We start from the raw sequence: 22,777 nt of genomic DNA on the forward strand, positions 1-22,777 counted from the left end.
CCTACATTCATACACTCCTGTGTTGCACAATGTTGTTAATTAATTGATAAACAATTTATATAATCAATAATTATTATTAATAAATATGATGACATCATATTATGGAGTCCTTGTGCTAGTTCTATTATTTGACCATGTGGAACAAATCTAATTATAGTTACATTCTCTTTTACCATTTATCCATGATATAATCATTATTATATTACCATGCATCCATTTTTCTAATATATATCCATCTGACCTTGTGTGCTGGTCACTCCTTTAATTTATTTACTTAACCTCCTTTAAATTAAAAGCAGACATATACTGGACTAATTGTATTATTAACTACTTAGATAATTCTGCCCTCTCTCTCTCTCTTTATAAGCAAGATAGTTTTATTCTCATCTTATATACTTCGACTTACAAAACCTTTAAACCATCAATCCATTACATCTACTGACATTTCGCATCAATTGACCAGACAACCTCATAACAGACTAGTAAAATTTACTTACGAAGAGTGGATACTCCTGCGAAGGATAGGTATTTGAGGAAGACAGCAACAGACAGAGAGATACACAAACCCTTAGTACATTCAGCAACAAAGCAGGATGTCTCCTTGCAAGTATACGAAGTATCTATACGGAACAATCAATTCTCCGTATACTATTATTAAAATAGGTATGGTGCAAGAAACAAGCTTCACAATTGTTGTGTTTTATTTACTATTACAGGTTTCAGCTAGGAAGGAAAGGACAAAAATGGCAGCAGTAAGGACGTATGATGATGAATGCAAGTATTTAGAGAAAATCGCAAGTTGTACTTACCGGATAAACAAAGGATTTGTTCCTAACATGAAGGTAAACAAAGTCTTTGAGATTACCAAATTATTAGTAATTTATTTCCTTCACAGGTAGAGGGACTTTTTTATGTCAACCCTCACCTTGAGAAATTGATGTTTGACGAGTTACATCATCACTGTGCTAGCGGAGGTTTGTGCCTTTAAATAATGTTTAATTTATTATTATTATAGGCGTGGGTGGGTTCTTACCAGCTGTAAAACAGATCGGTAATGTGGCAGCATTGCCGGGAATTGTAGGGGTATGTAATATTATATAACTTTCTTGTTGAGGGAGGGAGACACCAACAATAGCATTACATACAATACTCTGACATTTATTGTCTCTCATTTCAATTGTAAATGACTGACTATCTCAAGACTTAATGGTGACTTTCTAGTTTATATAGTACATCAGATTGTTTGTTTGTTTTCTTATTAATTGTGTCATCTGACAAAGTCTGATATAGCATAAAATTTTTGCATCTCAAAAACAAATTTATTTTATTTAGAAATCTATTGGTCTTCCTGATGTCCACTCAGGCTATGGTTTTGCCATTGGTAACATGGCTGCATTTGATATGAACAATCCTGAATCTGTTGTCTCTCCTGGTGGAGTTGGATTTGATATTAATTGTGGAGTACGTTTAGTTCGTACAAACTTGCATCAAAAAGATGTGGATGTGGAACCACAATTAAGGAACAGATTAGCACAAGTAAGAGACAAAGGAAAAGAGAGAGAGAGAGAGAGAGAGAGAGAGAGGAGACAAAGAGAGAGAGAGGAGACAAAGAATAGGACAATGTTTTTATTAATTTTCCTTTATATATTTTAGTCAATGTTTGATCACATACCTGTGGGAGTTGGCTCTAAAGGAGTTATTCCTATGACTGCAAGGTACATGTATGTTAATTTCAAAGTTGTTTGAAGGAAATTAACATGAACAGATGCTCATAAGGAAATTGAATACACATGTACAACTACATGTACAAGTACATGTAGTTGTACATATACAATGGAAATGTAATAAATATGTACAACTACATGTACTATATACATTCACTATTGGATGCAAAACACATGCACTATATATATGCTTATATGCATAGTTTCATTCCCATACTGCTAGTACGAGTCTGAGTCTTAAATTATGTAAGTATGTTTTAAAGTGACTAGAATTACTTCTGAGAAATCAAAATTATTTTTTTTCATTTCTAGAGAATTAGAAACTGCTCTTGAAATGGGTATGGATTGGTCATTAAGGGAGGGATATGCGTGGGCTGAAGACAAAGAACATTGTGAAGAATATGGCCGAATGTTACAAGCTGATCCCTCAAAAGTATCTCAACGAGCTAAAAAACGGGGGCTACCCCAATTGGGTACCCTCGGTGCCGGCAACCATTATGCTGAAATCCAGATTGTGGATGAGATATATAATTCTCATGCTGCAGCTAAAATGGGTATTGAAGAACGAGGTCAGGTCTGTATCATGATACACAGTGGAAGTCGAGGACTGGGACATCAAGTTGCTACCGATGCTCTGGTAGAGATGGAAAAAGCAATGAAAAGGGACAATATTACTGTCAATGATCGTCAGGTGGGTGTGGTTAATTTTAATTATTTAAATGGTATTTTGAGTAGTTGGCTTGTGCACATATCAAATCTAAAGAAGGAGAGAACTATTTGAAAGCTATGGCAGCTGCTGCTAATTATGCGTGGGTGAATAGATCTAGTATGACTTTCCTGACACGACAGGTATGTTCGTCCATTGTCCATCCGTCTGTCCATTGTTCTTATCCATCCATTCATCTAATCATCAATCCATCCATTTATTATTATATCTTTTATTCGTCAGCTGACGTCAGGTTTATTTATAATTGATCATTCATTTTTTAATTTGTTCATACATTCCATTCTTGTTGCCTGTATCCACAATGCTTCCTTTCCTTTAGGCATTTGCTAAAGCCTTTAAATCTACTCCTGATGATCTTGACATGCACATAATATATGACGTATCACATAACATTGCAAAGGCAAGATAAACTTCTAAAAATAGATACAGTTATTCTATTAATAGTTACATGACCCAATTCTATTAATAGTATATGACCTGTTCTATTAATAGTATCACGTATGATCTTTATATGTAGGTTGAGGAACATATGGTGAGCGGTCGACAGACATCTCTATTGGTACATAGGAAGGGATCGACGAGAGCATTCCCTCCTCATCATCCTCTAATTCCAGTAGATTACCAGGTAGGTATTCATATAATTATGTTCTACTTAAATAAATAATACTATTTCTATAGATTATTGGTCAACCAGTACTTATGGCGGGACTATGGGTACATGCAGGTACAGTGTTGCTATGGAAATAATCAAAATTGTTGAAATTATTCATAGTTATGTCTTGACTGGGACTGAAAAAGGGTTCGAGGAAACGTTCGGTTCTACCTGTCATGGAGCAGTAAGTTAATTCAAACGTTTCTGATCTTTATTTGTTTATAGGGACGTGCCTTATCAAGAGCTAAATCAAGGTATTACCTTAAGAGTAGAGAGTGTTAATATTTGAACATATTATCTGAAACTAAATTTTCATTGCCTTCATTTTCAGACGAACGCTCGATTATGAAGACGTTTTGGCTCCTTATCTAAAAAGGGTATAGCTATTCGAGTAGCATCACCAAAACTGGTTATGGAAGAAGTATGTAAATAAATGGATGGATAGATTAACAGATGGATTGATAGACATGAAAATATGGACAGACAAATTGATAGTATATAAATATATATATCATTTAGAACAGAATTAAAGGACAAAGAACAGAGCTCTCGCTATGTTGCTGTTACTCCGAGTTTCACGCGTTATGCAATCATCAGACAGCTTCTTTTGTCCTTTAATTCTGTTCTAACCCGCTCTGTCTAAACAATATCGAGCACTCTTCAACAGACTTAGATACTTCAATATATATATATATCATTTATATTTGTACTGCTTTCTACAGGCTCCAGATCATACAAGAATGTTACAGATGTGGTTGATACTTGTAAGACATTATGTTTGTAATAACATGATTATTATATTGCTGGTAGGTCATGAGGTTGGTATCAGTCAGAAAGCCTTCAAACTAAGACCTATTGCCGTGATCAAGGGATAACGTTTTTCATTCATGTATTGTATTATACTAATTAAGCATGTTTTTTCATTCAATATATTCATTGTTTATACCGCTTTTTACATATTAACAGTTAATGATACTATAATTATATTTGTAGTATACGGAGTACGTAATTTTTAATGCAAGCTGCGCGTTGTAATTCCTACACAAATTTTCCGTTTAACTTTGCGCACTTTTAATCAACGCAACATTTTGGCGGCAAAGTCAACGTTCCTTCTAAATAATGCACATCCGCTGTATTCTGTGTAGGGAATGAAAGCTTTCTCCATTCCTTGTCTTCTTTCTAGAGAGGATTTATTGAAAAATCACTTGAAAAGATCTCAAAACCAAGGTAAAAGCTATTAGGTGGCATTTTAAAGCGGCAATTCATGACAGAAATATTGTTTTCCTAGGAGTGTTGACCAAAGTCTCGTCCACCTCCGACAAACAAATCACAAGTATCATTACTGTGACTCCAACTACTAATTCTACAGAGAGCAGTGCCAGTTTATCTTGTACATCTAATTTTCTATCATCTAAAGACAATAATACAGCCCATGGTAATTTCTCCCCTAGTTCTGGTATCTCCAGTCTGAGTTCATGTTACTCATCTCAGGAACAATTAAATACCACATTAACAGAACAAGCTCTGTTCCTCCTTTAAAACTTAAAAAAGTACAATCAGACAATGGTCGTGTATGTTATTCTGTCCATCCAAAATCTGACACACCCACATTGATTGATACCACACCAAGTATATCTTTTCCAATCTTATCTTCACCAAGTATATCTTCTCCAATCTTATCTTCATACTCATCTCCGAATACTTCCCCTTTTGTTTCTTCATTTCAATGCTTATCGTCGCCTTTGTTTTCTATCCCTTGTTCATCTCATATTATTACTGATCATAGTTCTCCCTTACCATCACTACCTCTAACCCTTATCACGATACCACCAGAAGAAGAACAAGAGGTTGCATCCTCTTATTCATCAGTAAGTGTCTTACTGAGTAATGATGAGAGAGAGAGAGGGGGGAGAAGGACTAAGGTAGGTGGTTATAAGTAATCACAAGACCTTACTATACTAGGGGAGGGAATTCTAAGTAGGACTCTCTGAGTTGCACAATGCTGAGGTATTCAGTGAAGAGTAAGAAAAAATTTTTTATATTTTAAACAGAATATGCCTCAAAAAGTGTTTATTTATTCATATAATACTGTAATGCAAGTCATTAGTTGTTTTTAGCTTATAATATAACATAATATAATATAATATAGAATATAATATAACATTATAATATAGAGTATCTTTTACTGCATTCAAAAACTCAGTATTATATATTTTTATAAAAAATAGCCAGCAGAAACAAAGACTATTACCGATGTCATCTTTAAATTAAATTCGTGTAAAAGAAGTAATACTAGCTCAGGACTGAAAAGACAGTTAAACTTAAGATCAGATAGGTTAGTTGATTATAACTAGGCTCAACCCCAGACCCATCCTGGTATGTAAGTCTGAGTTTGAGGCTAGACTACATCATGCACAAACATTATTAATGTACCTGTTTCTTTAGAATGATAGCATGTTTTGTCTCTTTTACAGTGAGTCAGTGAAAAAGCAGAGAATCACTTCATCAGACAATTCTTTAGTAAAACATATTCCATGTAATCATCTTAATAGTGCATCCCTGTTACCATGGGAGGGTAGAAGTCCACAGGTACATGATATATAATAAGAGTCACATGACTACTGTGGTTTATAGAGAAACATATTTATATCATATATCATATCTATGTCTTTTCATCCACAGCAATTACCCTTAAATACAATACCCAGTATTGTTTTCAACCCATCTCTAGTACACAGCAATAAACTCTTACAAGCTACTCCACCTTACCCATTGCCCCTTAATTTACCAACCCAATTACCTTCATTGTCTCCCAATATAATATATTCTACTGCAAAAACAAAACATGAATACAGTTCTAACTATCCTTGTATTAAAAACTCATACAACAGTGAGCCACACATGTGCTAGAACACGTGGATTCTCTCAAAATTATAAACCTCATTCAAAAAAAGTATCCTCTATGAAGGGGTTGACAGCTAGCACAGTTGGAAATCCTCAAAAACTCCCGTATTGCATCATTATCCTCCTCAAGTTCAAACTCAAGTACGGACAACATTACCACAAGTAGAGGAACCAATCCCTGATGAAAAATATATTCTAATTCTTTTGACATGGCAGGAAAATTTGAACAAGAAAAGAGGCACGGAAGGAGCCATTTTAGTTGAAAACGTGATCGACAGAGCTGTTCCTCCTCAAAATTTCCATTACATTACATCCAGTATACCTAGAGAAGGCGTTCCTGATGCAATACCCACGGCTTTAGTTGGTTGTGACTGTAGACAGTGCAGTGATTCAAATTTTTGTTGTCCTCACATGGCTGGACATAAACCAGCCTACACCAAAGCAGGAAAAATCAGAGCTGACAAAGGCAGTCCTATATATGAATGCAATTTGATGTGCATGTGTGAACTTGATTGCGTCAATAGAGTGGTACAAAGAGGACGATGTTTTCCGGTGTGTATTTTTCGAACTCCTGACCGTGGTTGGGGGTGTTAAAACTTGCATGGCTCTTAAAAAAGGTACTTTTGTGACGGAATATGTTGGAGAAATACTTACCGCTGAAGAAGCTGAGAGGAGAGGGCAAGAGTATGACAAAATAGGATCTAATTATTTGTTTGACTTAGATTTTGTTGAGGACCAGTCTATGTTCACTATTGATGCTACCTATTATGGCAATATATCACATTTTTTCAATCATTCGGTCAGTGAGTGTAATGCACTGTTTTGACCGTGCCCACTTTTAAACTGATCCCTTTTGAAGTGATTCATCATAATTGTGTTTTTCATTAAACTGCATTAGTCATTGGGATTTGTGTCGAGAATGGATCAGTTTCAGAGTAGTATGGTTACAATTTCAGAATCATAACAAAAGTTTATCCTCAATATATTTAAATAGTCATGTTATGTATACTGCAACATAATAATTATCCAAGTTTGATGAGAGTAGAGTGTGTGCTTTGGGAATTTAAAACAGTTCAAATTTTTGCTGCTGTGATCATAAAATTATTTTAGAATAACACATTAAATAATAAATAACATTAAAAATTCTAAACTTCTAACTAAAGGGAAGTTTATGCAAATAAATCTCTTACAACAAACTTTATAAAACACACATTATTTTCCTCTTATTTCTCTAGTGTGATCCTAACCTTCAAGTCTATTCGGTTTGGATCAATACATTAGATCACGTCTACCTCACTTGGCTTTATTTGCTACTCGTGATATTGCTAAAGATGAAGAACTGACATTTGATTATCAAAATGGGTCACAACATGTCAGCTACTAAGAAAGGCAAAGTGCGATGTCTTTGTGGGTCAGAGAAGTGTGTAGGTTATTTATTTAAAAATCCTCTTTCTTTAACGTAATAATAGAAAAAATATTTTTCCAATGCTAATATATACTGAAAACTATTCTCTAAATATATTATTATTATATTAATATTTTATTCCATAATGAGACACACTATTGTAATAAGTCAAATTGCCAAACAAGGGGAGGGGGGAATTTATGATGTTACTATAAATAGTAACGAGCTTCTTGTCTTACTACTTTTAGAGTTTTAATTTTAGGTTAGTGTTTATTGTTAATAATACATTGTTGATAGCAACATATAGATATTAATAATAAAACAACAATAATAATAATTTAAAAAGTATTCAAAATGAAATTTATTACTTCTCTGATATAGGTAATAGTGAACAATTTTGCTGTTCCAAATCATTATCTAAATGGTATATCGTTTAATGAAGGTTATGAGAGGGTCTACCTCATAGTTCTACACGAGACTCTTAAGTGTGTTAATTTTTGCAATAAGATCGCCCTTTTCAACACAACCACGGCACTGCTCTCCCCATTGTGTTAAAATCTTTTAAGTTTTTTTACTGGCAGAGACCACAAGTCAGTATTTGCTAAGTCAATTTTTTCCTCTGAAAGAGATAAAAGAATGTATCAAGCCATACTAATAGTATTAGTATTTCCTGTCTTTATAATAAAATACATTGGAGTTTATTTAAATAGTCATAGCAACCAGCACTAAATATAGTTAACAGTAAAGGAAGGAAATTTAACATAGTTGTTTTTTGATAGTCTAAATCATACGTTATGTAATGCAGGTCATGAGATTCTGAACATGGGAATGAGTCTAATGGATGCTTGAAGAGTTGTCACTTACCATATTTTAATTCACAAATCTGACTGTCTTTTTTATTCAAGTCTTTACAAATCTTTTCAACAGGTTTGCCATAGGAGAGTGGCTTTGTAACTTCTGTGATGATTCTAGTGGCTGACGTGTCAGAGGCTCCAATATAGTAGCACTAGAGGTAGAGAGACAAAGTTAGGATTATGTCTGTTATTAAATGATTGACATACAAATCTGTCCTCTTTTCCAGTTAATGTCTTGCAGAATGCCTTCAGTGCAATTTCAGACTTTTCTACATCCGACGTATCTTCACCAGCATAGTCAACAAACTTTTGTAATACATGACGCATACTAGAGAAGAAACAGATCACTTATTTCTTCATGATATCGCAACTAAACTTACCTACACATTCGTCATTTTTTCCCCTCACGGATATAACAAGGAGGGCGAAAACAAATGCTAAAAAAAATGTCTTCATTTTTTACGATAGCTTGTCGAATCTAGGATGACAGTTACTCTTCCTTTGTATTCTGGCGTTTCGTTTCGATTCATACATATTTCCTGTACTGGACAGATGGCAAAATTTGATTGGTTAGAGATATGACGTGTCACATGATACAGTCAAAAAAGAAAAAAAAAGGTCCGACCGAGATTTGAACTCGGATCTTGGGATTCAGAGTCCCAGGTGCTAACCGTTACACCATCGGACCGCTCACGATGAAGTAATGTTATGGTTGTAGAAATGATTTTAATTACAACAGAGTTATTCTTACAACAGAGCATTTCACTGTATAATTTTAAAAGTTTAGGATTAACTAGTGATTGTTCCAAAGGAGAAAATACATCAAAAGTACTATGTCCAACAGGAGTTTTCCGTGAAGGAATTGGCAGCTCAGAGTGATGTGCAGGCAAGGAGGAGTAAAGAAATAAGAGTGAAGTAAGGCCTATAATTTAGACATAATAAAGTTAAAGAAAATACGATTTGTTATTACTTCTGCAGCCGATAGTCTGTGCCTAGAATCATAGATCAAAAAATGTTTCAACAAGTCAGTGCCTTCAAAGTACACAAAACAATTTAAAACAGCTGATGTTAACAATAAGGTATTTAAAATGTGTCTAACCTCAGGAGAAGCATCAGGAACAACTTCTTCCATTGGAGTAGGGGGCATGTCAGCAAATGATATTTTATGATAGTCAGGTAGTTCACTCATTCCCTAAATAAAGGTGGTAATGATGGCTAATTTTCTTGCAGTTTCTTACTGGCCAAATCATTTCATTGGGAGTGCCTAGTATGCTAGTACATGACACAATTGATCAATGTCATTTTCACCCTGTAACAAAGTCACATGACATGTAGTGTCTTGTACATTATTTTACCGGGAAGAGAGGAGAGTTGTTTAACATCTCACCAAAAGATACACCCAACAGCCCTAATGGGTTGAGTTGGAATAGTTCATCAATGTAAAATGATTTTTTAGTGTAATGTGTATTATGTATGTAGCAAGTTTGATAAAATATTTTCTTTCAAAAATGTGCATATATGTGTGTGTGCACGTGAGAGAGAAAGTATGTACATCGTACCACATATCAACACCATTATCATATTGACGACACCAATATACCCCCCAATTCAGGAGCTGCTGTACCATCTACACAACAAAAAAAAGACAGAGCACTAACACTAGCAAACACACTTGTTTTTAAAGCTAACACCTGTATAGGCTTACATGTGACATACCCCCCACCCCCCATGTTCTTTCAAAAAAAACGGACGAGGAACCAAAGTCGGCTACTTCAGGTGGCCAGTAGACTTATAGGAGATTAGCAGGCTTTAAATCCTGTAGATAGTGTGTATCAACACACACAGGGGGGACAAAGTGTCTTATATTTCAGCCTACTCCTATGCAATGATGTTGTTTGTCATGGAGATAAGTCACACCTTTAAGTAACTGGTCATATAGCTATGATCTGTTCCCCTTTGATCTGTGCCTATATGTAGATCAAATTAATAAATGTTTACAAAAAGATGTGTATTACTTCTGTAGGGGAGTATTTCTCAGTATTACGTATCACCTCGGCAAGATCTGAACCAATGTAGTCACAAACCAAAAAAAACCTGGCCAGAAGGGAAAACATCTCGTCTTAAACGTATTACCTGAAGACAATAGAATATTGATTACCTAGACATTAATAGTTCCTCTTATAATTAGTATGAATTGAAATGGATCATAAGTCAATCTACAGTTTAAAGTAAAGAAAAACATTCTGAAAACATGCCAGTTTATGAATGAAATTAAACAAAATAGAAATTTATGGAATATAATCTGCATTCGTTACAACTATTGTAGAATGCAGATACTATAATTTTCAAAATACTAATTTACTCTATAATGATTTAATAAATTACAGGAGTAGAAAGAGTCTTATGTTTTATAGCTCCATTCCCATCTCCCTGAGGTAAAGTCAGGGAAGGCAGAATTTTCTTCTTAAACCATTAAAACTCTACTCTATGACACAAATCCGTGACTTACATGATGATTCTCTCCACTTTCTGCAATGCTTTAATTTCTCTACAAAGAAACACAGATCTAATATGTATTTTAGATCTATATACCTCAATGCTGCGAGGTTTGGGTATGCCAGCCTCTGGTTTCTTGAGGGTGCACTCGGTGTCAAAGCAACCAATTCTCGCGTCTATGGAAATGACTGTAAGGAAGGTACAATGTGTGTCTCTTACTTGAGTTGTGTCTGGCCTTTAACCTAACTTCCGTGAGCTGGCCTTCACCAATTCTACCAATTAATCTTGTAATTGTCCATCATAGTAAACAGACAAAATTTCCCTCCATTGGAATATTCTGATTATTATTTTTCTAATTAAACAACATAATACCGTATATACTATATATATAATAATCTGTTATTTGTTCTATATGTGCATGTGTCGATGAAGGTAGTTGTAGCCATAGGTTGACGACCTTGCTCATCTGAAGAAAGACAAGACAAATTTGCTGTATGTAGTAGTAAAAAAATGGCTTTCTAGTGATTAATCGATTGTAAGTTTCAATCTGAATGTCTCCTATCTGAAGCGACCATGTTATGTGTTGTGGTGATGTATGTGTGTGTGTGTGTCTGTTTGTGCCCTATGATGAGACTAAGGCGAATATGAGACAAGATTTCAGGAACTAATAAACTGTTCTAATAATACTAGAAATATAAAAAATCAATGAATCTATAAAACATTTGAGGGCACTGTACCATAATAACAAAAATACATAAAATTAATTAGGCCTAGGAAAAGTATCCTATTACGATCTATCCCACAAGCGCCACCCTCTTATGAGGAAGGGAACTTGGGGTCATACCAGTGTAGCTCCAGGTCCCCCCTCTAGTAAGTCTCTTAATGAGATTTGATCAATAGGGGACTACATTGGGTAATAAATGCAGAATTTGTAAAGCTTGAAACAATAATAGTCCACGTATATAGTACATGTAACTGTTGTGATTCACTTAGTAGAATTTTGATCAATAAGGGTTTACCCCCACTGCAGATTACGTACACAGGAAAACAATATGATAATGATGAGAAATAAGTAACATGCAGAAGATATAATTACATGTATAGACATAGAGATACATGTAATAGATGAAAGAGGAATAATAAGTATAATAAGTACATTGTCATAGATGATGAAGATGTACATAATGATGAGTTACATGTCATAGATGATAGAATAAGAAGTAAGTAAATAGATAATAGTACCTAGATGAGAGAGATAATACAGTACATAGATGATAGCATAAGTAATGACCGAGATAATAAGTACATGTACAAGATGAGGAGATAATAGACCTGTATAGAAGGATACATATGTATTATAATTATTATTCTAAAAAGACAACACTTACCCTACTAAAAATAGACTTGGGTGAAGAAAGAGACGATATTCCATAAAGTAAAGAAGGTTGGTAAAAGGACCCTTCAATCTTTATGTGCGAAGGAAAAACTTCCTAAACTACTAAAAAGATAAAAATTAATTAACATTAATAATTATATTAAAATTAATATCACCTTTTCCAATGGATTTGAAGTATCTAAAGGAGGCATGACCAAGTCTTGACGTTCTTTTAATCATGTCTTCTGCTAGTCCATTTATGAATCTTCAGATCGTGTAAACAAACAGTTGGCTCCTGTAATTGTGCATTGTCCATTAAGAGTGGGCGTGGTAGTGGTGACTAAGTGAATATTCATCATCAAAAATTATGTATTGAAGAAAGTCCAAACAAAAAATAAAGAACCTATTAACATTTACTTAATTGATATACTTAATTTATTAATACCTCTTCTCTTTTGCGTAATCTTTCCTCAAATTTAGGTCTAGATTAATATGAGAATGCCATGTGGCAGTCACATGACAATCACAGGATGACTGAATTACCCAAATATAACCAACCATAAGCTAGTGGTACATACCATACTCCCCTCCAGCTGTAACGAGAGATTTGTGGGCGAGGCCATCCTATACAAAGACGCAAAAAAAATCTTTGTTTCACTTCATTAGTGGGTGTGTATTAACTTACAGCCACAGGGACAGTCTCAGTAATGAGATTCATGAGGTCGGTCCCATCCAAAAGCCCATCCCCGCATACACAATGTATTAGGATACCACCTTACCTCTAACAAAATACCTGAAATAACAACTCAACTAGTTTGAGTTATTATAATTTATTTAAAATAATGTAAATTACCAGCTAGAATTAGTGAATATGTAGAATAAGAGAGATAGTTTAGAGATAGAAATTCTGAGAGATGTTGTTATAAAATCCCATGACTAGAGAGAGAGAGAGAGAGGAGGAGAGTTAGAGAGAGGAGAGCGTAGATTCATAAGAGCTCAGACAGGAGAGTGTAGAAAAAGAGGCGAAATTCCAAGGATAGACCGAGTGGAGCGGAGTGAGATAGAAGAGAACATAGAGAGGAGAAAGAAAACAATAATTCAATGAATGCTGAAAAACCATACTACTTACAGTCCAATAACCTATTTATTCTAAAAAGTTAGTATTCGCAACTGATTTCTGGATTGACTAGGGTACTGAGTACAGCACATTTGATATCACAACCTATGCAAAAGATACAACAGATAAAACCACGACCCATACTAAAAAATAACCCCCACTGACCAACTAACTAAATTTAGAACTCCACACGTCACTGCTTTTCCTATGATATACACCACCAAGACGTCCGAGTTAATATGAGTTCTTTGGCTCTTTTGCCTCTTTTTCCCTGTAGTTTCAAAAACCTCACTAACCTACCAAAATAACGAGAACTTATAATAATACAACACTTAAGTTACGCTGATAGGCAATTGAGAGCAGATTAAATTTAGATTTACCACAAGGTCATCTGATTCAAAGGTATCCTTTGACGTATAAAACTGAATCATTAATGAAGTTTTCAGGGGCCATCTAATTGGTCTAGTCAATTATTCATCCTTTTTTAAGTCATCAGTATCATACTTAATGTCATCCATTGTGTCCTTTGATCATCCATCCATATATCCAAGATCACAGATTCATTTAACATGATGTGTGTGTATTATTAATCAGGGCCATGTCATTCATCAATGCTCTATTTGATCCACTAACGTCTGATCAGTCTACATGATTAAATGGTCCCGTTTATGAAATTTAATTGAGCAGTCCATGTCAGCATTTATCCATTGCCATCAGTTCGGTCCATCTATAACCTTGATCAGGACCAGGGAGGTCCATCATCATCCATTTGATCAGGTCCATCCATTAATCTGATCAGTCACCAGAGTCCATTGATCAGGCCATCCATAATCCTCCTACGTAGGTCTCTGTTTCTTGTTGACGCTGCAAATCACCATTGATATTCCACAGTATCTTTATCTCTTCCTAAAAGAAACACATCAAAAAAATGACAAAGATGGATCGAAAAAGTGTTAAAAGAAGGAAATTAAATCAACACACAGAGTGTTACATTACCAGAGAAAATCCAATCCCATCACCTTCGTCCATATATAATTCCATAGGTGTTGCCAGTGTAGAAGATCGACAAATGTTCTGAAAATATAAAAAAAGGTTATCTATCTCGTAAAATAGAATACATTGACACTTTCCACTATAATACTTTATCAGATAACAATCTACATGTACATGCACTACTGTTAAACAAAACATAACAACATCCTTTATCTAATTTCCGTAACATTTAGTAACTAGATTAAAATAACATTGTATATGTACTAATTATATTGTAATATTGACCCTTGTTATTTAAGAGAATTAAAGGGACCCGGAAAACGGACAGAGACTACGAGCCATTTTTGATGCCTTGAAAAGATCTTGAAGTTTATTAGCATTGTTGATGGTCGTACTGTTTAATGTACGAAGAGGGAGATAGAAATATAACAGACAGTATCTTTACCTATTTTTGGTTCCTCTCAGCACGACCTTCTAGAATAACCAGCTGGGCAGGATAGTGAGGACACCAGTTGTCCCATTGCTGTTATTTACAGTCTGTAGATTTAATAGTAACAGACTATAGCTTAGTTGTATACCTGTACATGATAATCTCTGGCTAATAAATGAGACACATTTTTTTCCACAACTTCATACTGTATGAGAAAAGAAAGAGAGGAGAGAGAGAGAAGTGAATTAATACAATCATACTTACTCTTTTTATCTGCGGTGTCGAGCTCTGTAAGGTGTTTGTTCGGTTAGCAAAAAACTCAATGAGTTCCCCTAGACACTCAGCGGTCACTACACTAGTACTAAACATCTGCTTCTGCCATTGCTACAAATCAAAACCCAATGCCATTTTAAAAATATTTCAGCCACACCTCAAATGCTCACAATATAATAGATATAATACGGTGGAGTTTATAAAAATGGGTGGGTTAAATGATAGCCATAACCAGTTTTCCATTTTAGTAGCCTTGAGTGTGTGACTTTTGAATGTAAGTCCACAGACGATTAAAAATGAAAATAAAAAAAAACACAAAACAACTTAGTATTAAAATAAACAAATTCTAATAGAGTACAGTTAGTAATTATAAATAACTATTCAGATTTTGATCCTAACTTTGAACCTCGTCTTGTCTTTCCAGAATCCTTCTTCTCATCATATTCAGTTCGTACTGTACTAGATACATCAGCAAGAATAAAGTTAACCTTGGCAACAATCTCCTCTAATGAAAAAAAAAAAAAAGTCATTTTCTTTATCAAATATATAAACAACTTTACTTGATAATACTGTGAGGAGCTTCAAAATCCATGTTTTTTAACCCTTCTTTGACAATCCTGATAATTCTAAATGTACTTGTACCAGTAAGGCGTTCCTCTAGCATCTACCCAAACAACTATAGATTTCACTTATATCATAATCATCTATAGAGAGGATGAGATGGACAGATAAAATGATGAGGGTTGAACACATAGATAGAGTAATGGATAAATGGTTAGATGATATACAGATAATCATTTAGATAATACTGACTGGTTTTCACAGCCTTCAAGAACCCACGTCCTGGAGAGTCAATTGGTTGCACTTCAATCCTTTGAGAATCAACACCTAATTTGAGAGAGAGAGAGAGACAATAGCGATAAGTAATCAAAGAGGTGGGTGTGTACCTAGTTGTACTCGAGTGTTGGATCTCATCCTTTGTATCATCGTGACGTTAATGACTGAATAAAATGGACAACAAAAATTATAATAATGGACTATATCTGTTATAATGGACAATATCTGTTATAATGGAGACATATTTGTTATAATGGACTCACTTCATAGCGATGTCCAGTAAGTATAACTTTCTGAGCAATTTTTGTTCTGAGCTGAGTCAGTATTTTCCTCATCCGATACTGATAATCTTCCTGTAATGAGTCACATGATCAACAGCAGCTACCGGCACAGGATACTCACTTATGTTACGAACAAGCATAAAATCCAGTGTTCCTTGATTACTTAGTGAAACTTCTCAAGTTAACAAATTCTCCTGGAGAATCTTTCTCTCTAACTCATATCCTGAGGGGAGGGAGAGGGAGGTTGTGACACATATTAGCACAACAACATGTAAATACCGTGAATTTGAAGTCTCCGTTTTCTGATAACCCGGTTGTAAGTACTTCACTCATTTCTATATCTAGACTTTCAAACTGCTATTGTTGAAAATCCACCATTTTCATAGTAACTAATAGTAGCACATGACAATCACATGATAATCACATGTCATTGCTTACACTTTTACAATTTTGTATTTCTTTGAACCATTCTCATCGTCTTTTGTTAGTTTCAGGAGATTGAGGACTAAGAATAGAGAAATTAAAACCATTAGCAGTTGACTTCCATTCATTTAAAACAGTTTTAAATACATACCTCAACAATTCAAGATATTTAAAACCAAACTTAGAAATAAAATCATCTCTCTGTAGCTCGGGAAGATCTATGTCAATCTCTCCATCATCATCTGCTATCATAACTGAATAATTCTGAACACTTTTCTATTTTATCAAACAGGTACAATGTACACGGAAATATTGAAATCTCACAAGATTCAATTGTTCACGTCTTCTTCAATGTACTTCCAAAATACAAAGCCAATCAAATCTTCAACAGTAGCAGTGTCTGTAAATAATTTTTATTTTAATTCCTAAATTTGTCCATTAATTCATCCATCTATCTATCCATTCATCTGTCTGTCTTGTCTCATTCCATCCATCCATCTATTTATTTACGTAGGACAGTCACTTTCAAAGGATCCAAGGGGTCCTGTAAAGACAAATTAAACCCCCTGTCATTTAATATTTAATTATATCAAATTACATTTACCTTAGCCATAGCTAAAAAAATATAATATTTGTAGTTGAAGATGAGCCATGGTTCTATAAATAGAATCATTATGACATCAATATGATGTAATGAGTACTCTCCATTATATTTGCTATATTGAAAAAAAGGATTAGCCGTCTTTTTAGCTTGTTCAGCTAATAGTTTTGTTAAAGGGGAGGGTCCAGTAGGGCGGGGCTTGATTGGTTGGTGGCAAAAATAAAACTCTTGTCAACTGAATGAACAAATTAATAAAAAAAAAAATGAAGACGTCATACTTAGCTCCAATGGAGTTGCTTGCCACGGGACACTCTTCACTTGACTTGCCTTTTTCCTATAACCACATGAGGATCGTGTGATTGGGTATCTAGTCATGTGACTCACTTTCTTTCTTCCATTATTTGAAACATATCAGATGTATTTTTCATTGGAGGACACGACGAGAGAGAGTCGGACTTGCTTGTATATCATAAGAAGTAGCTACATTGCTATGTACTCTTCGCTCCACTTGCTTACTAAGAGCAGAAAAAAAGAAATTTATAACAACTTTTTATATTATCAACTTACAATCTTTGCTGCATTCGTAGTGATTTCTTCTGAAATGTATGGTCGTTTTGTATTTCTTCTCAACATCTTCATTAACCATGATTAGTTCACACATTCCTGAGTAGACAAACCAAATATAAAAAAATAAAATATAATAAAATAGAGCAACATGTCTTGTTACCATAATCATTGTCTAATGTACCTGTATCATCACTAGTTACAAAGGAATGTCTTATATGAGCTAGTAGCATTTTCTTATCATCAAAGAATGCCATTTCGTCCTCTGTAGTTAGTCTTGTAAGATCTCAATATTACTAATGATTGACGGGAAATTGAACTATCAATTCATCTTTACGTACCACGTGTACACATAACATGTTTGCTACTCCATATCCCTGGTAACAATTGAGTCGTTGTGAATAGTCCCAATCTGAATCTATTTCAATATAATTCTATTCCTTCATATTAACTATATTTCAATTAGCTATATTAATATTAATTCGATTAAGCGCTGATATCATTTCTACAAAATCACTACATATCATCTTACAAAACAACATTTATAGAACATAACCGCAGTAACAGTTTGTAAGTAACTATGTTAAAAATGCTGGCTCGTATCTAAGTGAGAAAATTCTCAGTGCAAACGCGTCACTTCTGATTTAACACTCGTGTGTCGACTCATGAATATTAAATAGTTGTTTTTGGCTCAAGCATAAAACTGTTTATTGCTTGTGGTTTGAGACGAGAAGTTATTGTGGAAAACTTCCAGCAGAAGGTAGACAACACCTTGATCTCTCTAACGCAAACAAAAATATACCAGCTCAATTGCAGTTAGAAAGGATTCATAGCACCAGTGGGCAGGTATTTGATCTGTCGCTATATATACATGTATTGATGGCCCTAGCGAAGTCAAAACGATACAGTCTGGAAGTTGACTACGCCCAGAGTAACTTATTAAGGAGACGCGTCAGATCTCTTTAAAGACGCTCTGAAGAAGATGGACAGCGTGATTGGGTAAGTTGTATTGGTTAAAGTGTGCTACTTTCATACTTTTATAATTTTTTATTATTTTGATGCGATTTTTATGTTGCTGCAAAGTAGAAGGCTATAAGTTTTATTACTATTTTTTACTATCTTTCTTCTCTTCCTTATGCAGAATTGAAACTTCAACTTTTGGCCATGAAACAGGTGGTCACAAGTTAGCCTCTCTATGTAAGCAGTTACAAGCTCATATTCTCAGCCTTCATCCAAATGGATCAACTATTACACCAGATCCACGTACCGAGATCCCAGCAGAGACTAGAGACTTCTTAGTGGCATGGCTAACTGGAGATCTTCGAGTAAGAAAAAAGAAATGGATGGTTTTAGATGTGTGAGCAAATGAAACAATAACTAAATATAAATTGAGATAATCCAGTCCAAAATAACAATGAAGTTTGTTAGACATGTCATTGGCTTGGATATTTGCCAAACTATGATATGTGTGAAGTCTGCGTCAAATCTCTAACAATCACACGGCAATAATAGTGACATTATCATTGTTTACTAATGAAAGGAGTTACGATTGTCACTATTTTTATTAATGTGATTGCTATTTAATGAATATAATAGTTAATGGTTCAATAATGAATGCGATAGATGGTTTAAAGATGGTAAAAAAACTAATGATTGAACGCAAATTTAGAAAATTATTTTTTTATTAACTTGTATCAACAACAATATTAGGTGTTAACATCAACTACTAACAGTTATAATAGCTAATTCAACAACAGTTAATAAGAGATAGTTTGTGTAGTATTTACTCCAGCTGATACAGACACTAACTCTCCCTGTTGTTAATAATTGTTTTGTTTTTCCCCCTACACACCCGAGCTCTGCCAACACATTCTATCACTTACTTAGTAATTTGAATCTACTTTCTTATACAGTGATATAGCTCTTCTATTTTGGTTCATTGATGTACACAGCTATTAATTATCAATAATTATTGAATTTTGCTGTAGATTATTGACTTAAGAACAATACATTGTATGAAATAAAGAATGCTCACCTTCTATAAAGATATCACCTATCCATCCATCCATCTACCTAACCATTCATCCATCTTGGACCATCTGTCTATCCATTCATCCATCTACCTAACCATTCATCCATCCATCCATCTATTCATCCAATTGTCCATTCTTTATCTATTCCCTCATTCAATAATCTCTATTGTTAAACCAATTAATACCATGTATTATAACAAACTGTAGTGAATACAATGTGACAACTAGTATATAGACAATAGAAATAGCACCTGGTTGTGACCATTTACTATATATGCCGATGTTAACAATGCATGCTGTTCGTTATCAACATGTTTTCAATGTTGAGAACAACATGATAATTGTTAATTGTTTCATTAGAACTCTATAATATAGGTAGTACCCCTAACACTGACCAATACTGCACTTAAAAGCTATTGTGCATGTTAACTTTGATTTGTGGCCAATAAAATTTAGCCATGTTTGTCATAATATTATTATTATTATTCAAAATTAGATTATTAGAAACCAATAGTTGTGTTTTTCAATATAATAGGTCCATTCCCTAAGCAATAATGTAATATATCTTTTCCACCGAATGATAGGTATCTATCTACCAAGGTGTCTATTAAAGTTAGTAAGATACCAACTATATTATGAAAGCATTCTTAGTTTTGATGTGTTGAATAACTAACTATTCTGATCTTTAAACCAACATTCCTGTTGGTTTATATTTATTTCTGTACTAAAATAAACACTATAATTCTATTAGCTTTGATATAAACCATTAATTTGACGATTAGTTTTACTCTGTTGCTAAGATACTAATCTTTAAGTTCAAATATTTAATATTTCCTGTTTTATTCAATGGAATAAGACAATTAAGTGATCAAAACATAGCAGCAAATAATTGATATGGAACACACCAAATGCTACCAAAAATAGCCAGTAAAGGAGATCCCTATTTAATAACCAGTAATTAATATGTAGTCAGTAATTTGAGACAATGTTATTATAGAGTTGGCTGCTAAAATCTGTCTAACATGTTTCATTTGTTTTGTTGATACTGTTTTGCTTGATATTCAATTTATGTAATTAATATTGACATTGTTAGCAATGTAGGGGTAGGGGTATGCTTCTGGGAAAATCTACTTGAATAATATCATATTATTTTATTACATATAATCAATGACACCTCTCTCTCTCTCTCTCTCTCTCTCTCTCTCTCTCTCGTCTCTCTCTCTATCTCCTCCTCTCTCTCTCTCTCTCTCTCTCTCTCTCTCTCTCTCTCTATCTCTCTCTCTCTCTCTCTCTCTCTTTTCTCTCTCTCTCCTCTCTCTCTCTCTCTCTCCTCTCGCCCTCTTCTCTCTCTCTCTCTCTCTCCTCTCTTCTTTCTTTCTCTCTCTCTCTCTCCTCTCTCTTCTTCGCTCGGGGAAAGGGGGGTGGGGGGGGTCTCTCTCTCTTTCTCTCTCTTTCTTTCTTTCTTTCTTAGGTTCTCCTTTTGCCAGTCAGCTGCAACGTGACAGAGAAACTCTACTACAACAGGTGCAAAACTCTGGAGAGAAACCTTGACCACTCCCGATTAGAAAATGACAATCTTAAAAAAGAGTTTGCGAAGATTGGTGAGTTTAATTAATGATAGCTATCCTAGGTCACTGTGGTAGGTACTGATATTTACTAAGTTATTAATAGTGAATGGCTCACTGTGTAAATCTATTGTTAAATACAATGACAACAGCTGGTTAGCTATTGCTTGTGTAAATCAAAGATTTTATCAAATATAGTCTTAAGCCTACTTCTGTCAATCCTTTCACTAAACCATAAAACTACTACTCATAACTTAACATGGTATGTCATATATTCTATTGAGAGAACACATTATATGAAGACAGACAGACTGATACTTTAACATCAAAAGAGATAACCACATAACGTACAACTTACAAGACATGTTAACATTGCTAACATATATATGTACACTACCAAATAATATGATATAGGAATTATAATAATAACTATTAACAGCTCCATCAGTTATTTCATCAGGCATACTGTCTCTCTCTGATAATCATGCATATCTTGAGGTTACTATGAATTGAGTCTAATCATTAAATACAATGATGTAGTTGTATTAATTTAATGTAATTTAATGCCTTAAAATTAAATTTTAATACATATTAATTTTAAAATGGTAGTCACTGAAATTGCTATATTAGTGCATGCCATTAAATGTAGGGTTAAAGCACTACGCATGTACTAGTACATACATACATACAGTACATGTAGACTTGTTATAGACTGTACATGTACAACTACAGTATTACATGTACCAGTACATGTAATACTGTAGTTGTACATTAGATCTGTTATGTAGTAAATATCAATGTACTATGTGACAGATACTATGTGTCATGTAGCACCTGTGTATTTTAGCTATGAAGTATTTTGAGAAGTTTACATTAGTAAATAATACCTTGGAGGATTAAAGTGTTTAGATGGATAGATGATCAATGGACAGATGGATGAATGGGTTGATGGATGGGTTGCTTAAGCAGGTGTCTCTTCCTCATGGATGTCTGATTCTAGTATGAAGTATGATAATGTTGTGTGGAATGTGACCACCATTGAACTTGATAAGTTTAATTGTGTTCTTTTCTCAATAATTCCAGCTGTTTTCCTCCATATATGTCATGTTACTTCCTTTATTATAATAAGATCAAATTATTTTAATTCCATGCTAGACAATAACATTACATAATAAGATGACAATGAAGATAAACAAACTATTGTATTAGTATTGTTATTACAACAAATATATACTAACTATTGTTTATTATTTGAACTCTATCCATCTATCCATTCAACTATTCCATCCATCCATCAACTTACTCCTCCAATTATCCATTCATCCGTACATCTCACACCTGCACATCTATTTATCTGATAACATATCATTGACATATTGTATTACAAGTAGTCACACAATGACAGCCAACAGAATCAATAGTTAATATGAGGACAGTCTTGTCTTCTCACCAGCTGTAACTAAATCTCCCTCCACCTTTAATTTTAGAAATAGTCACAGCATTATTCCAAGTCACATGCAACA

General features: G+C 34.1%; 2 protein-coding genes, 1 non-coding gene and 1 pseudogene across 3 annotated transcripts; 2 read left to right on the top strand and 2 right to left on the bottom strand.

Annotated features, from left to right (window-relative positions):
• The first annotated feature begins 743 nt into the window (after positions 1-743).
• Positions 744-3,978, top strand: LOC121391275 (RNA-splicing ligase RtcB homolog). Its single transcript, XM_041522961.1, is given in 17 exon segments — positions 744-842; positions 896-974; positions 1,016-1,083; positions 1,333-1,536; positions 1,654-1,715; positions 2,037-2,415; positions 2,460-2,573; positions 2,771-2,851; positions 2,969-3,076; positions 3,130-3,148; positions 3,151-3,175; positions 3,224-3,287; positions 3,329-3,357; positions 3,435-3,460; positions 3,463-3,528; positions 3,826-3,867; positions 3,914-3,978. Coding segments are annotated over 17 exon segments (1,530 nt in total).
• A 1,124-nt stretch (positions 3,979-5,102) lies between these two features.
• LOC121391276 (histone-lysine N-methyltransferase SUV39H2-like) lies at positions 5,103-7,391 on the top strand. The gene is given in 6 exon segments (XM_041522962.1): positions 5,103-5,110; positions 5,578-5,692; positions 6,224-6,592; positions 6,594-6,806; positions 7,243-7,288; positions 7,291-7,391. Coding segments are annotated over 6 exon segments (852 nt in total).
• A 622-nt stretch (positions 7,392-8,013) lies between these two features.
• On the bottom strand, positions 8,014-17,104 carry LOC121391277 (annotated as a pseudogene).
• Trnaq-cug lies at positions 8,883-8,954 on the bottom strand. Its single transcript has one exon. It is a non-coding gene; the product is annotated as a tRNA-Gln (tRNA).
• Positions 17,105-22,777: the final 5,673 nt, after the last annotated feature.

Source organism: Gigantopelta aegis, unplaced genomic scaffold (genome assembly GCF_016097555.1).
Source record: "Gigantopelta aegis isolate Gae_Host unplaced genomic scaffold, Gae_host_genome ctg2032_pilon_pilon, whole genome shotgun sequence".
Lineage (NCBI taxonomy): Eukaryota > Metazoa > Mollusca > Gastropoda > Neomphalida > Peltospiridae > Gigantopelta > Gigantopelta aegis.